The sequence below is a fragment of the Bufo gargarizans genome, chromosome 6, assembly GCF_014858855.1.
Source record: "Bufo gargarizans isolate SCDJY-AF-19 chromosome 6, ASM1485885v1, whole genome shotgun sequence".
Lineage (NCBI taxonomy): Eukaryota > Metazoa > Chordata > Amphibia > Anura > Bufonidae > Bufo > Bufo gargarizans.
This window is the reverse complement of record NC_058085.1, coordinates 117080615-117104075: the sequence shown is the minus strand read 5'-3', so window position 1 is coordinate 117104075 and position 23461 is coordinate 117080615. Positions and strand designations below refer to the sequence as shown.

The 23461-nt window shown below is 45.0% G+C and overlaps 2 protein-coding genes across 4 annotated transcripts in view; one reads left to right on the top strand and one right to left on the bottom strand.

Moving 5' to 3' along the window:
• The window catches only part of PCGF2 (polycomb group ring finger 2), a 32227-nt gene extending 24974 nt beyond the window's left edge, over window positions 1-7253 (top strand). For all 3 annotated transcript variants that reach the window (XM_044297013.1, XM_044297014.1, XM_044297012.1), the window contains 6 exons: window positions 2699-2749; window positions 3947-4058; window positions 4159-4201; window positions 4326-4424; window positions 5894-5974; window positions 6314-7253. In XM_044297013.1, coding sequence (XP_044152948.1) covers window positions 2699-2749; window positions 3947-4058; window positions 4159-4201; window positions 4326-4424; window positions 5894-5974; window positions 6314-6622 — 695 coding nt within the window. In that variant the 3' untranslated portion in view covers window positions 6623-7253. The remainder of the gene's footprint in view (window positions 1-2698; window positions 2750-3946; window positions 4059-4158; window positions 4202-4325; window positions 4425-5893; window positions 5975-6313) is intronic.
• A 4138-nt stretch (window positions 7254-11391) lies between these two features.
• On the bottom strand, window positions 11392-20416 carry CISD3 (CDGSH iron sulfur domain 3). The gene is made up of 3 exons (XM_044298790.1): window positions 20251-20416; window positions 13987-14100; window positions 11392-12303 (listed from the first exon to the last, which is right to left on the bottom strand). Exons 1-3 carry the CDS (start codon window positions 20287-20289, stop codon window positions 12124-12126), a joined length of 333 nt encoding a protein of 110 aa, XP_044154725.1. The 5' UTR covers window positions 20290-20416; the 3' UTR covers window positions 11392-12123.
• Window positions 20417-23461: the final 3045 nt, after the last annotated feature.

Sequence of the window (23461 nt, the reverse complement as noted above, 5' to 3'; positions counted from 1 at the left end):
TATCAGCTGTATTCAGGAGAATAATCCCTGACAAGCAAAGCAGAGAGGAGGATGAAGCAGCTCTTTAGTTCAGTGTTGTGAAGTAACTTGTCCTGCTGTGTGATTAGGACAGGTTTTGTGTGTACTAATAGGATGGCGGCCATTTTATTTCCTCTGATGATTGCTCCCTAGACATAATGAGTCATTATACCTAATGAAAGGTATTTGGGAATATATTTATAATAAAGTAATATTCAAGTATTTTCAGTCATTTTATTTTCTTAAGGACCAGTGTGGCTTACTTATTATTAGTCTGACAACCTGACAATGTATTGGATGTTCTCTATGGAGAGCAGATGTTGTAAGATAGTTTTTTTGTTTTTTAGCTTTTATTTCATTGCTTTGCATTTTACATATGAGTTCCTAAAAGCAAATGAGGGATAACTATAAACACAGATTCACTGGGAGTTATTTCCATGTGTTCACAATAGTATATGTAATGTCATGTAAAATTGTCACTTCTTCACTGCTCAGCTGCCATGAGAAAGGTGAATAAAACCATATTAGACAGGGATTTATGGAATTACCTTTTATTGCCATGTAATTGTTTAATATACATTAGTGTATTATTGGCCAAACCCGACGAGAACAGCCGCTTTGGCTGACAGTCTGATGTGTGCGTGGAACTCCTAATTCTCCCCCACAGATGATGTCAAGAAGGATCGGGAAAAGGGGATTTCTCCTCTCTCCCAATTGAATACACATACACGCTCGGCCGAACTGAACATGTACGTATATGGGGGAGTTGGAAGAGATAGCTATCGGCCAACAGCTTTTAAGTGCATACGGCTGGCTTTAGTTCCCAAGGACCACTTCTGTCCACAGTATCTTGAAGCCAGGAATTTGACCTGTATTGGTCAAGCACTGTTCTGTTTCTATTGATTTCTACTTGGTAATTAGATGTTTGTTTAATCTAGAGAGACATGTGGATATGAATAAGATCAAGCACCGGCTCCAAGACTTCAGGAGCTCTGGGTGCCTCCAGTCAGATAGAGGCACCATAGAATGTCAGAAGTCTACCTGGCACACTAGAATAAGGGCAGCTAATGATGTATTGCCCATATAGCCTAATAATGTGTGTGTATTAGTAGGCGGAGGTAGCGGTAATGGACTAGCGGTGAGCCGAGGGAATTGTTGGGTCTAAATCTCACTACAGACACAAGATAACTTTAACTTTTAGCCGACAACTATCTCAGTAGGTTCAAAGCAGAAAAATCAGTCCTCCTTATCCACGTTCCCTTCAGACATCAGCAAAACGGCTGACAGTCCAACAGACATTATATACTGTAGCTTATTGGAAACTGCCAGGGTCTCCATATAGAAATGTACTATGGCTATCTTAAAGGGATTTCCTGGTACTGGATATTTATGACCTATCTTCAGGGTAGGCCATCTATATCAGATTGCTGTGGGTCCGACACTCTGCACCCCTGCTGTTCAACTGTTTCAGGCAGCTGCCAGCACTAGAAACTATACGCTGGACAGAAAGGCCCGTCCACTGTGTAGATTGTGGCACTGGCACACTGCAGTACTCCAGCACGGCCGCTGCACAGAGGACAGAACCTTGTGAGTCATTTGATCGGTCAGGGTACAGGGTGTCGGACCACCGCCAATCTGATATTGATGACCTATCCCGAGAGTAGATGATCAGTATCTACATACTTTGCTTGTACTGTATAAGGCCCCCTGCACATGGACGTGTGCTTCCCGTTGCCGTATTCCGGATCCGCAATACACGGGTCCCTTTTTGTGGTCATTCCGCATCACAGATGCGGACACATTCACTTGAATGGGTCCGCAAATCCGGAGATGCAGAATGGTGCAGAACGGAAGCACGAAACGGAACCCTATCGAAGCACTACGGAGTGCTTCCGTGGGGTTTCGTCCCATACTTCCATTCCGTAAAAAGATAGGACATGTTCTGTCTTTTTGCGGAACGGCCGGATTGCGGACCCAAAAAAAAGTGAATGGGTTCGCGATCCGCTGCGGCTGCCCCACGGACTGTGTTCGTACATTGCGGCCCGCATTTTGCGGCCCGCAGCACAACAACGGGGTGCACACGTTTGCGTGCAGGGGGCCTTACGCTGCGTTTTTTTTCCTCACAAAATTCACTCGTGACCTGCCGTTTGCAGACACCCTTAAATAGGTTTTCAAGGACTTTTTTGATGGTCTATCCTTAGGATAGGTCATCAGAATCTGATCAGCAAGGGTCCAACTCCCGACACCACCACCAGTCAACTCTTTTAAATAGCTCCAGCACTGAAACTTCACAGCTTCACCCCCTGTGTAGTAGACCGAGCTGGTTACTGACCTTACTGCAACAGAATCACACTGACAGCATTATGTCAATATAATTCTGTAGCGGTAAGGTCATGCAGAGACGCACAGCATTATAAATCAGTATAATGCCGTGCGCTCCTGCTAAACAAGCAGTGTCCATAAAGGGGAATCGCGCTTACACGTGGAGCGTGATTTCTACACAGGACACTCTCCTCTGAACTAGCCCTTAGGAGGTGCGGGGAAGAGATCCTATAGGATCTGCTTGCTTTTTCACAAGAAGAGCAAAGCTTGTACATAGAATGAAAGTGCTGCGGTATAAGGGATTGTACATATGTGCTACAGCTGTTAATCTGAAGGTCTTTTAATGTCTCCTCTACAGATGAGATGAAAAGACGAAGGGAGTTTTACGCCTCATATGCTCGTAAAGAAGGTGAGCATTCTCATGAACTTGTCATTTAAAACAGTTAAGGCTACTTTCACAGACGGATCCGTTCAGATAATACAACCGTCTGCATCCGTTCAGAACGGATCCGTTTGTATGATCTTTAACATAGCCAAGACGTCTTGAACACCATTGAAAGTCAATAGAGGACGGATAAGTTTTCTATTGTGCCAGATCGTGTCAGTGAAAACGGATCCGTCCGTTTGGCTCAGTTTCCTCAGACGGACACCAAAGTGGAATGGAGGCTGATCGGAGGCAAACTGATGCATTCTGAGCGGATCCTTTTCCATTCAAAATGCATTAGGGCAAAACTGATCTGTTTTGGACCGTTTGTGAGAGCCCTGAACTGATCTCACACACGGAAAGCCAAAACGCGAGTGTGAAAGTAGCCTAAAGAGGTTTTCTGGGAATTCAATATTGATGACCTGTCGTCAGGATAGGCCATCTATATCTGATTGTTGGGGGATGGCTCCCAGCACCCCTGCAAAACAGCTGTTTGAAGGTCCTGCTTCTTTTCATACTGTGCCAAGCACAGAGCCGTCATTTGGATAGAGCCTGTACTTTATATTGCAGCTCAGTCCTATTTACTTGACAGGTGGATGTTACGCCCCAAGCGCTGCGGTCTCTTCAAGCTGCTGATCATCGGGGCAGCCTTAGCGACGCTCCTCTGTCTTCTGTTTACATAACGGTGGAGACTTGCTCAGCACTGACTGTTATGTAAACAGAAGACAGAGGAGCGTGGCCAAGGCTCAAAATGCGCCACTTTACAGCTATTTTTCGAATAGAAATGTACGATTTCAGTAATTAAAGTATATTACAAAAAACGGTTAGTATCACTGCCCCTACACATTACACAAATAAAAATAGAATGGCAGTTACACTTTAAAGAGGTGTCCTTTTTCATCTAGAATGTTTTCACTTTATGATCGGGAAGATCTGACCTCTAGGATCCACCCACCGATCCTTAGAATGAAGAAGGCCAACACCTCTTTAATGTGCTCTGGTGTGTAGTATCCTATGTCCAGACCTGATATAGGTATATGAAAACCTGTGACACAAGCACAACAGTACAAAGAAGGAGAAAGGCACTGCATGTATCAAGAGATCTAGGAACACTTAGAAGTGAATGTATAATGTGAGAACACCACTCCATTGATTTTTCTGCTGTGTGCGGATGTTTTCCAGCTAACACTGGCTCCAGCTCCGAGCAGGGGGACAAAGTCACTGAGACTGGAGAATTGGTGGTACACGAGGAGGAGAGCATCAGTCTATCAATCCAGTTCTCAGAGGATGCAAGGTAAGTATTAGGCGGACTATGGGGAGGGGTATACTGTGCCTACAGATAGTCGCCCTCATCAGTACTGGTTTTATAATATTCACTTTCCATATTTTACCAGTGATGAGACACAAGAGTTAGCAGACAGTGAAGACCTTGAGAAGGTAAACAGCATGGCATGGATATATGTGGTCACTTTGATATCTGAGGTCTGTGCTCTCTTTATGAACAGTGACATTACTTTGGTGGATAGTTTATGTGGTTGATTTTCTACCTCTGTCCTGATAGAGGAACAGTCTTCGATTCCTGCGTTGTCCTGCAGCCATGACCATAACTCACCTTGCTAAATTCTTGCGAAACAAGATGGACGTTCCAAGCAAGTACAAGGTACAAGGCAAAATAGAAGCCTAGTGGCAGCTGGGGTGAGAAATGTTATTTTGACAATATAGGGTAGTTCCATACAAGCCCCCTAAATGCTTTGAGTTTAGTGGAGTTCTGTGTGGTGGCAGCATAGAGACAGCCCCTATGGACACCCCAAAATTCGGATATCTCTCCTAAAGTAGCCGGGCTCATGCACATGGTCTTTATTTCTGCCTCTTCTTCCCGCTATTGGGCTGCAGTGCTGTTTTTTGAAAAAACAAAACAAAACACATTAACATTAATATGGACCATACATCTTATATACCGGTAGTCCCATTGTCTTTACTGGGAATATCTGAGCACAGACTGAGCAGCTTCCATTCATCAGTGGGTGTCCCTAGGGCTGAAACGATTACTCGACACAATTCGACACAAAAAAATCCTCGATGCAAAAAAATGTTTGCATCCAAGATTCGTTTGTGTCATGTGACCACAGAGCGGCAGTGAAGCGCTTGCTATTACTCCCGCTGCGCTTGGAATACTCTCCATTCCAGCAGGGGCGTCCGGACACTTCACAGCACGTTCATGGTCCCGCGCTCCACTGACCTCCTGACGTACGCACGCCGTGACCTGACGCGCTGTGTGACGTCAGGCGCAGAGCAGCGCGGAACGATGGAGTGTCGCCGGCGCCCCCTGCTGGAAAGGTAAGTTGGTGAAACCGAGGTGGTGGGGGTGCGACTAAGGCCGGGCATCTGGAGTGCACAGCGTCATAGCAACCAATGATGCTGTGCAATCGGGTGTCAGGAGGCGCAGGGCAGCAGAGACTATGGCACTATGGGGGGAGAGCTGATGGCACTATGGGGAGTAAAGCTGATGGCACAAGGGGGAGTAAAGCTGATGGCACAAGGGGGAGTAAAGCTGATGGCACAATGGGGGGGGGGCAGCTGATGGCACAATGGGGGGAGAGATGATGGCTATGGGGTGGGGAAGAGCTGATGGCACTGGTGGGGGAGTGGAGCTGATGGCACTGGGGGATAGTGGAGCTGATGGCACTGGGGGATAGTGGAGCTGATGGCACTGGGGGATAGTGGAGCTGATGGCACTGGGGGATAGTGGAGCGGATGGCACTGGGGGATAGTGGAGCGGATGGCACTGGAGGAACTGATGCACTTGGGCTGATAGCACAGTGGGGAACGAAGAGTGTTGGGGACTGGTGGCAGGGGGTCTTATGAGTTTTTAGAAAAGGAAAAGTCTTAATTAATTTTTTCTTATTAGATTACTCGGTTAATCGTAAAAAATAATCCGATAGAATACTTAATTACTAAATAAAATCTTTTACCGCACAGCCCGCTCATCAGTACGATCGGAAGTGAAGCTGGCATGGGATGATCATTTACATTGTGACCTGAAGAGTATTCGGTGATCTAATTAGGTCTGAGGGAACACAATACATGATATCAGGGTTTGTAAGTCTCATCCTACACTCTTTGTTGCAGGTTGAGATTCTGTATGAAGAAGAGCTGCTAAAGGACTACTATACCCTAATGGACATTGCTTACATATACCCCTGGGGACGGGTAAGTGCTATGCTATTACAATGTGTATTATAATTGTGCACCCACTTAGGAATTCAGCACATCCTGGTGTCTGCCAGAGGCTTATTACCATCTTCCTACTGAAACAAACATGCATGATCTGCCAGTGCCAGCATGGGAGTCCGGAGAGATAGAAGGCAGTTGGATGGATCCTGTCTGGCCAATTCTTAGCCCACCTCTGCCTCTCTTCACGCCTGTGGTGTAAATGCAGAGGAGTTACACCTAGTCTGCGATGACAGCAAACTATGGTATTAATACAGAGAAAAAAATGATAGTGTAATGAACGCAATGACTCTGATCCCGTTTCTCCTCATTCTTCAGACTGGTCCGCTACCTCTGAAATATCGGGTCCAACCAACCTGCAAACGATTACGATTCAGTCGTCCAAGGAGCCTACAAGAAGCCAACCGTGGCACAACGTCAGAAGGGGAATCGACCAGTGACAAGGCCAGCAGCCCAGCGCCAATCCCCTCTACCTCCTCCTCCCTCCCCAGCCCTGCCACTCCTTGCCAAGGCTCTCCAAACCCCAACACTGAACTCCCCCCCTCATCGACCATCCATAATGGGCACTCTGCCAGTCGAGGGCGTAAAGTTACGCTCAATGGGGTTCCAGGACCCCCTCTCACTTGAGAATTTTAATTGTCCAGAGTCTTTTATACATATGTATATATTACAAAAAAAGGAACTTTTTTATTTTCTATGGACAAGAGTAATTTAATCCTTCCTTACACCTAAAATCTTTTTGTAATGTTTTCTTATAATTTATAAGCGGTTGGGCGGGAGTCGACACGTTCTTGTCTGAATGTTGCAGCGTCCGATCCACACCATTTGGTTTAGAAGCAACATTTTTGTCACGTTTGTACTTTGAATGAAGGGAATAGGCCTTGACAGGTCATCCCTGGGGCTAGCCGCCCGCAAGACTCCTTTCTACAACGTGTTTCATAAGTTATTTTAATGGTGTGAACTTTGAAAGACAGGATATAGAGCAGAAATGTGACCGGAGGTCTTGCTTATTGTCAGCCATTTATGTATGATGTGCACTCCAGGGGGCACCACTTTCCTTATTGCGCTGTTGAATGTATGTTTTCAAAGTGCCCTCAGTCGCATCTGGTCACCACAATACTATGGCACAATGGGGTCCGTCACCCCCATCTTTCATATGAACCCCCCCTCCCCAAGCATTTTGTGTCCACTTTGTGGGTGGGATTTTGGGGTTGTGGGGTGTCTCTACCTGTCAATATAAATAAAGATATACAAAGTGTTCTTGTGTATGCATGATTATGGATGATTGTGTGAAAGAACAGCCTCCTATACACCCCAAACCTAACTTCAATCACATTTAGTCCCTCTGAACAATTTTTATAATTCACTTTATCATAATGCCCCAATTCCGAGATCTCAGAAGCAGTGTTGTGAGCAGGGGCGGATTGGGAACTTAAAGGAGTTCTCCGGGAATTAAGAAAATTAAAATACTTAAATATTACTTTATTATAAGTATATTCTCAAATACCTTATATTTATAATGGCTCGTTTTGTCTGGGGAGCAATCATCATGGGAAACAAAATGGCCGCTGTCCCATTAGTTCACACAAAACCTGCCCTGATCACACATGGGGACAAGTTACTTTACATCACTGAGGTAAAGAGCTGCCTCCTCCTCTCTACTTGTCAGGGATTATGATCCTCAATACAGATGATAAGAACTTTAGCTGAATCTCTGGGGAATTTAGTTCATGAAGAGACAAAGTACAGAGAGGATGGACAGGACAGGCTGTGGTAATTCATACTGTAAACTAGTGCTTCTGCTCATTAACCCCACCCCATCCTCCTCTTATGTCTCCTCTTCATTTCCATTCCCACAGAGATTCACCTGTATTGAGGATCATGATTCCTGACGAGTAGAGCAGAGAGGAGGATGAGGCAGCACTATGGGGGTCATTTATCAAACTGGTGTAAAGTAGAACTGGCTTAGTTGCCCATAGCAACCAATCAGATTCCACCTTTTATTTGTCATAGCTCCTTTTGAAAATGAAAGGTGGAATCTGATTGGTAGCTATGGTTGCTTTTGCTCCGCTGCTAAGAATTCCATCTTCAAGCAGTTTTTAACTTGTGCAATAATTTCTGACATGTTGGGCGTATTTGGTCTCAGCCAGTGACTTAACAGGCATCTCTTGGCTGTCAAAATGCATAAATGAATCGTATGGGTTAATTTTAGGTTATCTGGGTGACTATGAAACAATAAAATCTCTACTGACAGTGGCAAGTGAAATTTCAATGCCTCCTTGCACCATTGAATGAAAACCTTCCAGAAGGAAAACGACTGGGTGCAGGACCATAATCCATGATATAAGTTGGTATTACTCATCTTGCATTTTGGGCACTGTGTTGGTACATATGAGTCGTGAAAGCCATAAATAGCTCTATGTATTATCTTAAATTGAGTTTCACGGCAGGTTTCACATGGTGCTGCCTTCCTCACCTCCATCCAGCCCCGTATGATTCTGTCTTGGATATTGGGAGCTTGTAACTCTTTTTCCCAGGACTTGAACGTCTTTGCCGTTACGGTCTCCGACTTCCTTTTTTGTAATCGAAGAGTGAAATCAGCAAGAGATAAATAGTTATGGTTTGATAGTTTCAAGGAATCAAATTGGTTAGATGGAAACTCCCAGGAAAGATCCCTCAACCTTCCTTTCAAGAAGGTCGCTATCTGCAAGTATGCTAAAAAGTGTTATGGGGGTCAACTTGTACTTTGAGCAGACCTCATTTAATAGAAGGTATCTGTTTTCCAACTCATGCCATAAATCTCCTACGAATCTAAGGCCCTTAGCTTTCCATTCAATACATTGTTTATTCTGTCCCCCCCTTTTCAAATTCTGCGTGATCCCACGAAAGCATATATTTTGAGAGTAAGAAGGAGAGGCCGTATTCCTTACGTACCACCTTCCAGGTTGCCACTGTATCCTTTATCAAGAAGGTGGGAGATTCGTATATTTCGTGTGCAACAGAGCCCCTAAGGACCATGGTTGGACTAATTGAGATTCTATCTCAAAATTAGAATAATGACTCTACTGAGTTATCCAGTGTCTGAAGTTACTCGCTATGTTATATCTACTAATATTCGGGAAGTTTATTCCCCCTTCTGACCTGGCCAATTGCAATTTCTGAAGAGAAATTCGAGGCCTTCTACCCCTTCACACGAAATAGCTAAACGCCGATTCTAGGGTTTTAATGTTTGTATGTTTAAGTAATATCGGTATCGTCTGTGCAAGAGCCTCGCAAAGCTAATCATTTTTTTTAGATTACACCTTCCTGTTAGGGACAATGGAAGGTGCATACAGTTGTCTATTTCCCTTAGAATTTTCTGAAACAGTGGTGGATAATCGTTGACCAGCCTGGCCATAAGCTTGCCGGCTCTGTTCCCAAATCTATACAACTGGGCTTCTCCCTGAGATCAAAACATTTGTTCCCTCCTCTTTAACCAGTGTTCATATTCAACTTTCTCTTTTTTCCAGATTTGTTCCAACTCGTCGGAAGGACGACTTTTGAAAGCTGTATAAGATCTCCGGAGGAAAGTGCCATATATAGTCCTTCCCTCTAGGCACACTATCCCTAAACGTTGACCCTATCTCTATGGACAAACACCTACCAATTAAAGGGGTTGATACCAAAATATAGTCTAGACGCGACCATGACTTGTGAGCTGCCGACAGTGCCGAGTAATGAGTAAATTTGCGCCCTTCTGGGTGAAATGTTCGCCAAGTATCTATTAGACGCATCATGTCATTCAGTATAGACTCATGTCTTTTTGTCGGTGGATTGCCCTCCCTGTCTGATCTCCTATCTTCTTCCCAATCAGCCACTACGTTCAAATCACCCCCCATCACTTTGTCATGAATCAGGTCCAACAATAATCTGCCCATTAAGTTAGAGAAGAAGGTACTATGAGTTTCATTAGGGCCATAAACATTGTATATACTCAATAAACCTGACGAGAATTTGAGGGTAACTTGAGCGATACGCCCATCTTCATCAGCAAAACAAGAATGTACTGAATAAGGTAAACCTTTCCACAGTAATATCAGAACCCCTGCTTTGCGGGCCACCGCCTGAGACCCCATCACCATTCCCACTCATCGTTTCCGCATATGCGGGAAATCTCCAAGTGTGTTTCCTGGAGGAGAGCGAGGTCAGCCCGCAGCCTATTTAGGTGACGCAATACCATCATTCTTTTTTGCGGGGATCTGAGACCCTTAACGTTCCACGAGATTGTTAACCATAATGACCAGTTTTCATGAATATCATTAATCACGGACCTAGGACCGTGCGTCTTATAAAGTGGATACTTTGCTGGCCGCTATGCAGCACAGCGCGGCCAGCGAAGTATCAGTGTGGAGGGAGGAGGCGGGGTCCAGTGCAGTGACTCTACTCTAATACACCGGGCCCCGCAACTGTTAAATACATTCAATCTGATCTATATCTTAATGTATAACGCACTGTTCTGTACTTACTGTAGTACCGTATGTATAGCATTAAGACGGCGCAGACCGTCAGCTCCCTCGCTCATGCGCCGCCTGTTCCCTGTTCATTGATAAAGTGAGATAAGCAGGCAGCCGGCGCATGAGTAGGGAGCTGCGGCAGGCGGTGCATGACCGAGGGAGCTGCCGGTCTGCGCCGTCTTAATGCTATACATTCGGTACTACAGTAGGTACAGAACAGTGCGGTATACATTAAGATATGGATCGGATTGAATGTACTTAACAGCTGCGCCGGGCCCCGCCATGAGTGTCCCTGCCTAAAGTGTCATCCACAGAGCCCCCCCATAACAGTGCGTCATCCAGATACCCCCATAACAGTGCGTCATGTAGTTGCTTACCTCATGCACATCTTCCACATGCTTTTTTTTTTCAGTTTGTTCTCTCCTGACCTGTTTTCACCAGGTAAAGAAATTTGTTTCCATTCTGTATGTAGCACTTCCTGTTGCTGTATCCAACCGAACCAATGATACACTTCTCTTTTCTCTGTCACCACTCCAGCACCGCCCCTAAGAATATCCAGCTAGTTTATAGCTCCTCCCACCAGCTAGTTATATACACTCCACTATTGTTCACGGAGATGCAGAGGCACTACGCAGTGCTTTCGTGGTGTTTCTGTCCGTGCCTCCGCACCTCCAAAAAATAGAACTTGTTGAATGGGTCTCGATCCGTCCCGGCCGCCGCACTGACGTTGCTAGTGCATTGGGGATCGCAAATTTCACGGAACAGACCCACAATGGCCGTGTGCAAGAGCTTCTAACAGAAGGTAAGGCTGGTGGCAGTTGAAGGAAGGAACTGAGCATGTGTCCAGCTCAGAAAGGTGAGGAAAAGAACAAACAGCAGGTGGCGCTATACAGATACATTATATTGAATAACTCAGTGTCTATGCACAATGAATTACATGCAATTACAAAAGTATTCAGGTCCAGATGCTGTTTAGAACGATGCAGAATATTTTTTGTGATACAACCCCTTTTAAAGCTCTGTTCACACAAAAACATAGACTTCCATTGTAAGAAAAAGTTTTTTTTTTTTTGCAGAATGCCCTTATATTACACAACAGTTAATTACACTTTTCATCAAGTCATGCAGATAATTAATTCAGGTTACTTCATCAATGTACATAGAATCAGTAGTATTAGCGATAGGGTATAGTGAAGTGCGGTTATCTCACAGCCACAGGTTATGTGCAGCAGACTCCAGTCACCAGAAGGAGAACGTGATGCTGTCATGTAAAAAAGGGCAAAAACAGCCGTATGAAGGGGCCCTAAGATTGTGCCAGCCACAGCCATAGACAATCATAGCTCCAACAACAGTGCCCTTTATAATGCACTTACATCCCATATGGTCCTGCACAGCTCTGCTCCACTAACAGGAACCTACACGTAAGCAGCCGCCCAGTCCTACTTGGCACATGGCGACTCCTATAGCGTGAAAGTCAATGATATTGCCAAATAATAGTCACACTGTCTGTAGTGTTACCCCGCTTTGTCATACAGACCCCCCGCCCCAATTATTATAATGGATCATCACAACCGATTTGAAGCTGCAGTAGATTTGTCACACGCTAAACGAATACAGGCAGGATGTCTGGACAAGTCATTGATTTGGTTCCAGGTTATAATTCTGCACGTGGCTCTGTTTGTGCGTTCCGTCACAGTATGGTGGGGTTTTGGTCTGCTTGCAGCCACACAGCCAGGCTTCCTTGTCTTCTGTCAGGGTGAAGCGGACAGGAGCGAGACCAGGCGCTGACTTCCGGTGTGAACCATCACAGAAAGGCTGGAGATTAGGTAAGAAATAACATGTTAGAAGCACCCAAACATCTGTGCAAGACACGTAGATGATGCCCAGGAACCGAACACAAGACATCTCCAGACTCAGCACACTTTTTTTTGCTACTGCAGTTTTTTTTAATTAGGTGGCGTATTTTGGATCTTTGCCATTTTTTTTTATGCAGAATTTTGAAGCATTTGGTGTTTTTCTGATGTTCTGACATGGTATATAGGGAAAGCAATGCCTGAAGAAAAAAGCGCTGTTTAAGAAACACCGTAAAAACTGCATGCCGTATAGAAAAAGACACAACTACACAGGGGTTCCTACACACATGAATATGGTCTGGCATTTTTTGCTCACCCCAATTTTTTTTTTTTTCATACCACATTCTATGGTGTGTTTTTTTTTTTTTTTTTTTTTAGTTGTGTCTTTTTCTATACTGCATGCAGTTTTTATAGTGTTTCTTAAACAGTGCTTTTGTGTGAAACATTTTTTCTTCAGTCATTGTTTTCCCTATATAGCATGTGTCAGAACACCAGAAAAACACCAAATGCTTCAAAAAAAGATCCAAAATACGCCACCTAATTAAAAAAAAAACTGCAGTAGCAAAAAAAAAAAGTGTGCGTCTTGCATTTCATATCTTCCATAGACTTTCAGCTAACACCTGGAGCTGACACTTTTACTGTAAAAAAACAGAACCCACCAAAAACGCAGACTCCTTCTGGACAGTGTGCAACTGAGGCGACTTTCACATCTGCGGCACTGCGATCCAGCCACCACTTCCGGCAAAGAATTACAGGAATCTGCCGGGCACAAACTGCAGCATGCAGCGTTTTCTGTCTGGCTGATTCTCGGCATATTTGCCAGATTGCGGCCAGATCTCCTCTGGACCCCATTAAACTTAATGGGGCTGGCGTGCATTCCGGTTATATCCAGCGGTGCCACTGTTAGGGCCCGAGCATATGGCCTGTATAGCACTGCACAGAGGACATACAGCTGCTTAGTATAGAGCTCAATGCACAGATATTCAGCTTCTAGATAAAAGAACCCCTTTTCATACTGCATCCAAAGAGCAAAGCATGGCGAGATACAGCCGAGGTCTCACGGACCTTTATAGCAGCCCTACTACAGCGCCAGCCATGTGCATGAGCCCTAAGAGCCAGCCCGTCAAGACTGTGTCATCCCCCATATATGAACCCAGTACTAGGAAGAGGAGTCTTGAAGAATTGCTGATTTGTTGGTGGTGTCTCATGCCTCTTATGTTTGTACTATATGTTTAAGCCTCAAGGGAATCATAGATGTGTGCTGTCCATCTTCTACAAAGCACGCGGATCCATTCATTTCCATGTTTTTATCCACTTGTCAATCTTGCTGACCAAAGACGTCCATTTATTGGTCGAGTCCATTGGTCTATGAATTCACAGACAGCATGCAGATGCCATCCATTTGTAGCCTATTTTTCACTGATCCGATGAAATGGAGCAAAATCGTGTAAAAAAAATAATATTTGCCATTTTTTGTGCATGCAAAAACCAGATCAAACCCTGCGAAATATCACCGACATGTCCTGAACTTGTGCAGAACGGAAATGGACGTGTGACTAAGCCCTAACCCGGATACAAACAGTACCGTCATCATTGCTAGATGCCTTCAAACATCACCACATACTTCTTACGTCATACCACCCACCTGTTTCTTGCTGTGTCCACAGCTGCACCATGGGTATAGCTTGCCCGCCTTTAGCTCCACTTTAAAAGGATGTTTTGCAGCAATAACCGGAACAGACTGCGCTGTGCTGCATGCCTATAAGAGTAAAAGCACCACGTTACCGTCACATGCGCCAGTAAGGCAGAAGCGTCAGAGAAGGAGCTCATGACACACGGATAGAATAAATTCGTGCTCCCTTTATATCCTGGGAGCTCCCGCTGTAAATGCTGGGGTCATGGCTCGGCCTCCTCTCTTTTCCTTGTCAACTGGCCACTGATTCCAGAGCATTAAGGAAGTAGAATTTTTAAGTAACTAAGACTACTTTCACACTGGCGTTTTGGTTTCCGTTTGTGAGATCCGTTCAGGGCTCTCACAAGCGGTCGAAAACGGATCAGTTTTGCCCTAATGCATTCTGAATGGATAAGGATCCGCTCAGAATGCATCAGTTCAGTCTCCATTCCGCTTTGGAGACGGACACCAAAAAGCTGCTTGCAGCGTTTTGCTGTCCGCTTGACGAAACTGAGCCAAACGGATCCGTTCTGGCACACAATGGAAATCAATGGCGACGGATCCCTTTCCTCTGACACTAGAAAACGGATCCGTCTCCCATTGATTTTCAATGGAGTTCATAACGGATCCATCTTGTATGTTACAGATAATACAAACGGATCTGTTCATGACGGCTGCATGCGGTTGTATTATTGTAACGGATCCGTTTTTGCTGATCCATGACGGATCCGCCCAAAACGTGAGTGTGAAAGAAGCCCTGATTATAAAGTTAAAGGGGTTTTCCAAGACCAGGAAACCCTTTTCATATGTGCAAGGTTAAAAAAAAAATACTTATCTGTCACTGTTACTCCAGTTCCAGCGCCAAGCTCTCTTCTCCTCCACTTTTGGTCCATGATGGACCATCTACACACACACACACACACACACACACACACACATTACTGCTGCCAGCCAATCGATGGCCTCAGCAGCGGCAGCAGTCACGTGCTGTACCTGCACACATCTCCACTGAGGCCACGGTACGGACAGCAGTGGTGGCATATATGTAGATGACAGGTCACACCTCCGGTCCAGGAGGGACTGAAAGTAGAGAAGAAGGGGGCTCAGTGCTGGAACTGGGGTGGCGGTGACAGGTTAGTTTTTCTTTGCTTAACCCCTGCAACTTGCCTGCTGTGACACAGTAAAGGGAATTGTATGTGGAGGCAGGTATTTTCCTCCCAGTGCGTTTTGCTGGACTAATTAGCAGTCAGGTTAGGTCAAACACCGGACTGGATCGCAGATGCCGGTCCGGGTTTTTGTTAACACCTAGCTGCCTTTAAAAGACAGGTGGGTTCATGCAGAGGGGATCTCTGTATTGGGATCTGAGGCTTGTGCCAGAGTGGAGGGCTGAGACCCATGTGAGGGGAAACAGGCTGACTAAAGCCTGCTGATGGACTCTTGTTGGCAGAACAGGCTGCATGGTGTGAACTGACACCAATACTGCAAGGTAAATTTTTTGCTTGAAAGTGTTTTTTTGTTCTGTGAACTTTCTAATGTTTGAATAAACACTGAACTTTTGGTTTACAAACTGGTTGGTGTCTCTATACTGTGTCCGCTTATCCTGTTTACCAGAGCAAATCCCCATACTGCACATATGGAGGCACGTGGTGGTATTATTTTAGTACCTTCATGTACCGCACATTAAAGACGACCTTTCACTGCTCCTGACATGCCTGTTTTATTAGCTTCATGCATTCCCCATGTAATAACAATTCTGGCGTGTCTACTATTATGGCTCTATGTTGTGCCATTCCTTTATTATTTCTAAGAATAGATGCTCCAGTATAGTTATTACATGGGAAATGTGTGTAACCATTAAAGGGATGTCTGGGTTATTTTTTGTTCTTTGTATATTTCTAACTAATCAAATGTAACAGCTTTACCATGCACTTACTTCATCTGTAGTTGCTCCTTTCTCAGATTTCACTGAGGGTCACATGACCTGTGATGTCAGCTTCTCTCCCTGCTCTGATGTTTTGTGCACAAGCCTGAAGGAGTACATATGTGTCTGTACACAACTGTGCTGGCCATGCCCCCCTGCACTACCATCTGCTCTCTCCCCGGATTCTTCCGAAAAAACTTTAACACCTTCAGCAGCACAGACTCAGGGCTGAAGGCTTTACTGAGTAGCTACAGGCAGTGAGGAGACAAATGCTGGGCACAGAAGATGACAGACTAGAGGAGTTCTGCAGAGCATTGCGCAAGAACAGGTAGGGGGAAGATCCTGTGTGTATCAGCAGTGTCATTGAACAGCTGGGACTTGCAGTCCTACACATACAACATGCTGCTGAGCATCCCAGCAGTTAGACATGTCACTCAGGGCAGGACTTGTATTCACTTCCTTTGCAGAACAGGGGGAGGGGCAGAAATTGTTGTTACTGCAGGTAAACAAGGGACCAGAAGAGAACCAGGGAAATTGGGAATTTATTTAATTTATTTTTTGCCTAAAACTTGCTTAGCTTAGTTATATATTGCTGCCCATTATATTTACAGTGATATATATATATATATATATATATATATATATATATATCTCAGTAAAGACCAAATGTTTGGACACACCTTCTCATTCAAAGAGTTTTCTTTATTTTCATGACTATGAAAATTGTAGATTCACACTGAAGGCATCAAAACTATGAATTAACACATGTGGAATTATATACATAACAAAAAAATGTGAAACAACTGAAAATATGTCATATTCTAGGTTCTTCAAAGTAGCCACCTTTTGCTTTGATTACTGCTTTGCACACTCTTGGCATTCTCTTGATGAGCTTCAAGAGGTAGTCACCTGAAATGGTTTTCACTTCACAGGTGTGCCCTCTCAGGTTTAATAAGTGGGATTTCTTGCCTTATAAATGTGGTTGGGACCATCAGTTGCCTTGTGGAGAAGTCAGGTGGATACACAGCTGATAGTCCTACTGAATAGACTGTTAGAATTTGTATTATGGCAAGAAAAAAGCAGCTAAGTAAAGAAAAACGAGTGGCCATCATTACTTTAAGAAATGAAGGTCAGTCAGTCCGAAAAATTGGGAAAACTTTGAAAGTGTCCCCAAGTGCAGTCACAAAAACCATCAAGCGCTACAAAGAAACTGGCTAACATGCGGACCGCCCCAGGAAAGGAAGACCAAGAGTCACCTCTGCTGCGGAGGATAAGTTCATCCGAGTCACCAGCCTCAGAAATCGCAGGTTAACAGCAGCTCAGATTAGAGACCAGGTCAATGCCACACAGAGTTCTAGCAGCAGACACATCTCTAGAACAACTGTTAAGAGGAGACTGTGTGGATCAGGCCTTCATGGTAGAATATCTGCTAGGAAACCACTGCTAAGGACCAGCAACAAGCAGAAGAGACTTGTTTGGGCTAAAGAACACAAGGAATGGACATTAGACCAGTGGAAATCTGTGCTTTGGTCTGATGAGTCCAAATTTGAGATCTTTGGTTCCAACCACCGTGTCTTTGTGCGACGCAGAAAAGGTGAACGGATGGACTCTACATGCCTGGTTCCCACCGTGATGCATGGAGGAGGAGGTGTGATGGTGTGGGGGTGCTTTGCTGGTGACACTGTTGGGGATTTATTCAAAATTGAAGGCATACTGAACCAGCATGGCTACCACAGCATCTTGCAGCGGCATGCTATTCCATCCGGTTTGCGTTTAGTTGGCCCATCATTTATTTTTCAACAGGACAATGACCCCAAACACACCTCCAGGATGTGTAAGGGCTATTTGACCATGAAGGAGAGTGATGGGGGCTGCGCCAGATGACCTGGCCTCCACAGTCACCGGACCTGAACCCAATCGAGATGGTTTGGGGTGAGCTGGACCGCAGAGTGAAGGCAAAAGGGCCAACAAGTGCTAAGCATCTCTGGGAACTCCTTCAAGACTGTTGGAAGACCATTTCAGATGACTACCTCTTGAAGCTCATCAAGAGAATGCCAAGAGTGTGCAAAGCAGTAATCAAAGCAAAGGGTGGCTACTTTGAAGAACCTAGAATATGACATATTTTCAGTTGTTTCACACTTTTTTGTTATGTATATAATTCCACATGTGTTAATTCATAGTTTTGATGCCTTAAGTGAATCTACCATTTTCATAGTCATGAAAATAAAGAAAACTCTTTGAATGAGAAGGTGTGTCCAAACTTTTGGTCTGTACTACATATATATATATATATATATATATATATATATATATATATATATATATATCATAACTTGGACAACCCTTTTAAAACAGGTATGTCAGGAGAGGTGACAGGTCCTCTTTAATAGTAAGCTGCCCCATACCTTCTCACATGGGGTTAATGTGAGGCCAGCCTGCCGGATCCGTACTACAGTGTGCACACGTATGCTGCCGAAAGTCCACCCGGACCCATTCACTATAATGGGGACCGTCCGGAGATCCGGCTGCAGCACAGCAAATATACCGAGAGGCGGCTGGACAAAAACCACTGCGTGCATAGTAAATGGGGCTGGGCGGACTTCCGTCAGCACACGTGCACACTGTAGTATGGATCCGGCAGGGGAACAGTCTACCGGAAAAGAGAAACGCCAGTGTGAAACTGGCCTAAGCTCAAATTTCAGTTATTTGGTCAGTGATTTCCATCAGTGATTGTGAACCAAAACCAGTAGTGAAGCCTCCTCAGAGATCAGGTGTAAAGGGAAAGATATTCCTCTTTTTTTTGACCCACATTCAAGCCTCATGCACACGTCCGTGAAACACGGACCGTGTGATACCGGCCTGGATTTCTTCTGAGTGCAGGAGCGCACAGAGTCATTGGTTGCTATGACGCCGTGCGCTTCCTGCTGCCGCAGCCGTACAGTAATACACTGGTATAGATCATACCAGTGTATTACTGTACGGCTGCGGCAGCAGGAAGCGCACGGCGTCATAGCAACCCATGACATTGTGCGCTCCTGCACTCAGAAGAAATCCAGGCCGGTATCACACGGTCCGTGTTTCACGGACGTGTGCATGAGGCTTTAGTTTTGGCTCACAATCACTGATGGAAATAAATGACTAAAACACTGGTGTGAACTTGGCCCTAACCTGTCCAGCATTCAGGATAAAACATCTTGTTTCATTAGAAATACTTAAAATCCACAGGGATCTTCACCACCACCCAAAGGCGGTTTATTGAACTAGAAGTTGTTGGTGACGATCCCTTTGGATTTTATGTATTTCTAATAAAGAAGACTGTTTATCCAGTCTAAATTCTGGCGAGTTTGCATTTATACACATCCATTCAGGGGTTAAAATAAGGGTCCAATTCACACATCCGCATAACGGGTCCACATATGTTCCGTACAGGGTGCGGACCCATTCATTTTCAATGTGGCTGCAAAAGATGCAGACAGCACACCGTGTGCTGTCCGCATCCGTAGTTCTGTTCCGCGGCCTCCCAAAAATATAGAGCATGTCCTATTCTTGTCACCCGGCCACGGACAAGAAAAGGCATTTCTATTATAGTGCTGGCCATGTGTGGTCCGCAAAATGCAGAACACACATGGCCAGTGTGAATGGACCCTAAAACTTACTCCCCTCATCCACTTGCACGCGCAGAGACACTCGCCCAGCAACTAGCGGCAGTAGGACCTGATGCACACAGCGTGGTGACATCACATCAAGTCAGGTCCTGGTGCCTCCAGTGAGGAGCGAGTGTCCCTGCGCATTAAAGCGGATGAAGGGAGTAAATTTTATTTTTAAGTTGTTGGCACTAACTGGGGTGGGGGGCATTATTTTGGCCTGGCCACTATGAGGACATAGACACAGAGGGCACTAAGGGGGGCATATTTCCAGAGGGCACTATATACAGAGGGCACTGTGGAGGGGGACTAATACATACTGGGGGGACTGCAGGGGTTCGGACAAAAGAAAAAAAAAGGTAGGCATTTTTAAGAGCTGTTTTTAAGGGGCGTTAACGGATTAAAAACAGCTATTAAAAATGGATGCACAAAGGCCATGAAACCTGTATCCGTTTTTAACAGCCGTGTGAATGTACATTATTCAAAATAACTCCAGTAACATGCACTCAGCTGTAATACTCATCAGTGGCCGACAGAGGGCGAAAGAGTATCTTATCGGGAAAAGTACTCCCGAAACCGAGGAGCGCAGGGATTAGGGCTGGCGGTGCAGGCAGCATGGCCGAGGGGTTATTATTATATTCAACAAATTAACTGTAAATCCAACACACTCACCCGCGACACTATGACTTTCAATCCCTGCAGTGACCTCATTGCATATGTTACCAGCTGATAACTGTTTCCTCCAGAAACACTCCCCCGAAATCTTGGTTCCGCTTTTTTTCAGTGCACAGCTTGAAATGGTTTCTTCTGAAACAGCATTGTATCCACAAGCAAGGACTGGCCGGTAGGAGGAGAGCAAAAGCCCGTTTCCAGCTCAGGCAATTAGATATACCGGAAGCTGCCACTAGAAGGCGCTCAAAGCACGTGTATAAGCAAGCACCCATGGCTTTCAATGGCACGCTATAAAGCCTTCTGTGAGGAGCGCCATCTAGTGGCGCCTGTAAGCAATTAGAATGGTCTTCTAGAAACAGGATCACATCAGTCCTGAGGTTGTGTCAGGTATTGCAGCTGCTAGGGATAAGCGAATCGACTTCGGATGAAACATCCGAAGTTGATTCGCATAGTACTTAGTTTAAATACTGTAGAGTGAGCGCTCCGTACAGTATTAGAATGTATTGGCTCCTATGAGCCGAAGTTATTACTTCACGAAGTCTCGCGAGACTTCGCATAATAACTTCATAAATTAATTTCTACTGTATTGGTACCTTGGGAAATATTTTTCAGGAAATATTTTTTTACAGTAGAATTTAATTTATGAAGTTATTATGCAAAGTCTCGCGAGACTTCGCGAAGTAATAACTTCAGGTCATCAAAGCCAATACATTCAAATACTGTACGGAGCGCTCACTCTGTACAGTATTCAAACAAACTATTAGGCTCCATTCACACATCCGCAAATGGGTCCACATCCGTTCTGCAATTTTGCGGAACGGGTGCAGACCTATTCATTTTCAATGGTGACGGAATGGATGCGGACAGCACACAGTGTGCTATCCGCATTTGCGGAGTGCGGCCCCGATCTTCGGGTCCACAGCTCTGCAAAAGATAGAACATGTCCTATTCTTGTCCGCAGCTGCGGACAAGAATAGGCATTTCTATGGGGGTGCCGGGCGGGTGTGTTGCGGATCCACAATTTGCGGGTCCGCAACACACCACGGATGTGTGAATGGAGCCTTATGCAAAGCGACTTCAGATGTTTCATCCGAAGTCGATACTTCAGATGTTTCATCCGAAGTCGATTCGCTCTTCCCTGTTGGGGCAAAACCCCCACCTCTATGACTGTTGGGGTTCTAATTGAAGTTTTGTTTATGAGCGCTCAGACACAGACACACTGCTGAATCAGATTCTCTCTATCTTTATTCCACACAAGCATACATTTTTATAACACTACAGATAAGCATAGCTAAATCTGGCACATCACCAAGGGGGTGGAAAGCCAAACTAATGATTTGATTGGTTATTCATAAAAGGCAATACTTCCACACCATACTAACAGAACGGACTACTGGCACCGGCTTTGACGAGTCAACTGCGCATGTGCCGGCTCCCTTTTCCGGTGCCAGCGTGTTTCGCAGGAAGCCGATGCATGCGCAGTTGACTCGTCGAAGCGGGTGCCAGTAGTCCGCACGAGCGCAGACTACAGTGTCCACTGCGCCTGTGTGAGACTACGGCACTGAGAAGAAATTACGTCAGGGCAAGTGGAGTGAATAAATTAAGTGGTAGGCAGTGCTGGGCTCCGGATCGATGGGCGCGGCTGGGCTCTAATAATTGTGGGACAACCCCTTGGGCTCCTGACAGAGGTGATTTACATATCAATAAGATCGATTTTTATAAGAATCTAACACACACAGAGCAGTAACAGTGGGGTCATTTTAAACACAGCAAGGAGACTGATGGGCACATATAAATATCGCTATAGCGTTAATCCTGGTGACAGAATCCCTTTAATAGTTCAAAACTTCTAATAATTAAAAAGTTAGGCCCCTTTCACACAGGTGAGAATTTCATGCCGGTGCAAAAGCGTGAGGTGAACGCATTGCACCCGCGCTGAATCCGGACCCATTGACTTCAATAGGGGTTGTTCAGATGAGCGGTGATTTTCACGCATCACTTGTGCGTTGCGTGAAAATCGCAGCATGTTCTATATTCTGTGTTTTTCACGCAACGCAGGCCCTATAGAAATGAATGAGGATGCGTGAAAATCGCAAGCAAGTGCGGATGCAATGCGATTTTCACGCATGGTTGCTAAGGAGACGAGGGATGAGTTACCCGGGACGCCATTTACTTTATTATTTTCTATTATAACATGTTATAATGGAAAATAATAGCATTCTTTAATTCAGAATGCTAAGTAAAAGGTCCATTGTGGGGTTTAAAATGAAAAAATATGTAACTCACCTCATCCACTTGATCACGCAGCCGAGCTCATCTTCTTTCTTCTTGCAGGACCTGGCTGGAAAAGGACCTTCGGTGACGTCATCTTCATTTAGGTCCTAATGAATAAAGATAGAAGGTTATAAGGAAAAATAATAAAATATACAGAACACCGATCCCAAACCCGAACTTCAGTGAAGAAGTCCGGGCTCGGGTCTGGGTACCACAGTCAGTTTTTTATCACACGCGTGCAAAACGCATTGCACCCGCGCGCTAAAAACTGACTGCAATTGCGTACCTACTCGCACGATTTTCCATGATCGCAGACGCAACCCATCCAGACCTAATCCGGACACGCTCGTCTGCAAGGGGCCTTAGTATTCGTTAGTAGTGCATCCCGAAACTCACAAAGAACATAACTCTCTTGTCTGTCAAATTCTGATAAGGAAGCGAGAGAGCTGCTTACCTTGGCCTTGTAGCTATCTGTACACAGAAACTCCCTACATCCTGCCAGCTGGCTCATTAATTTTCCACATATGCACAAGATGGAGGACATCCCTCACAATTCCTCCATTTTGAGATATCTTAGAACTGACATCTTAGGGGCTCATTCAGACGGCCGTATGCTGTCCGCAAAAATACTGAATGCTATCCGTTTTTTTGCGGATCCGCAAAAAAACGGATAGCATTCAGTATTTTTGCGGACCCATAGACTTCAATGGGGCCATGTCCTGATTTTCACAGACAAGTATAGGACAGGTTTAATTTCTTTTGCGGAACCATGGAATAGAAAAGGGCCCCATAGAAGTGACTGGGTCAGCATCTAATCCGCAAAAAACGGATCCGCATTTTTGCGGATAGCATACGGCCATCTGAATGAGCCCTAACCCAGAGGTACTCCAGTTAGGATAGGTCCAACTGCCAGCCGGAGGTCAGATTCCCTCTCAGG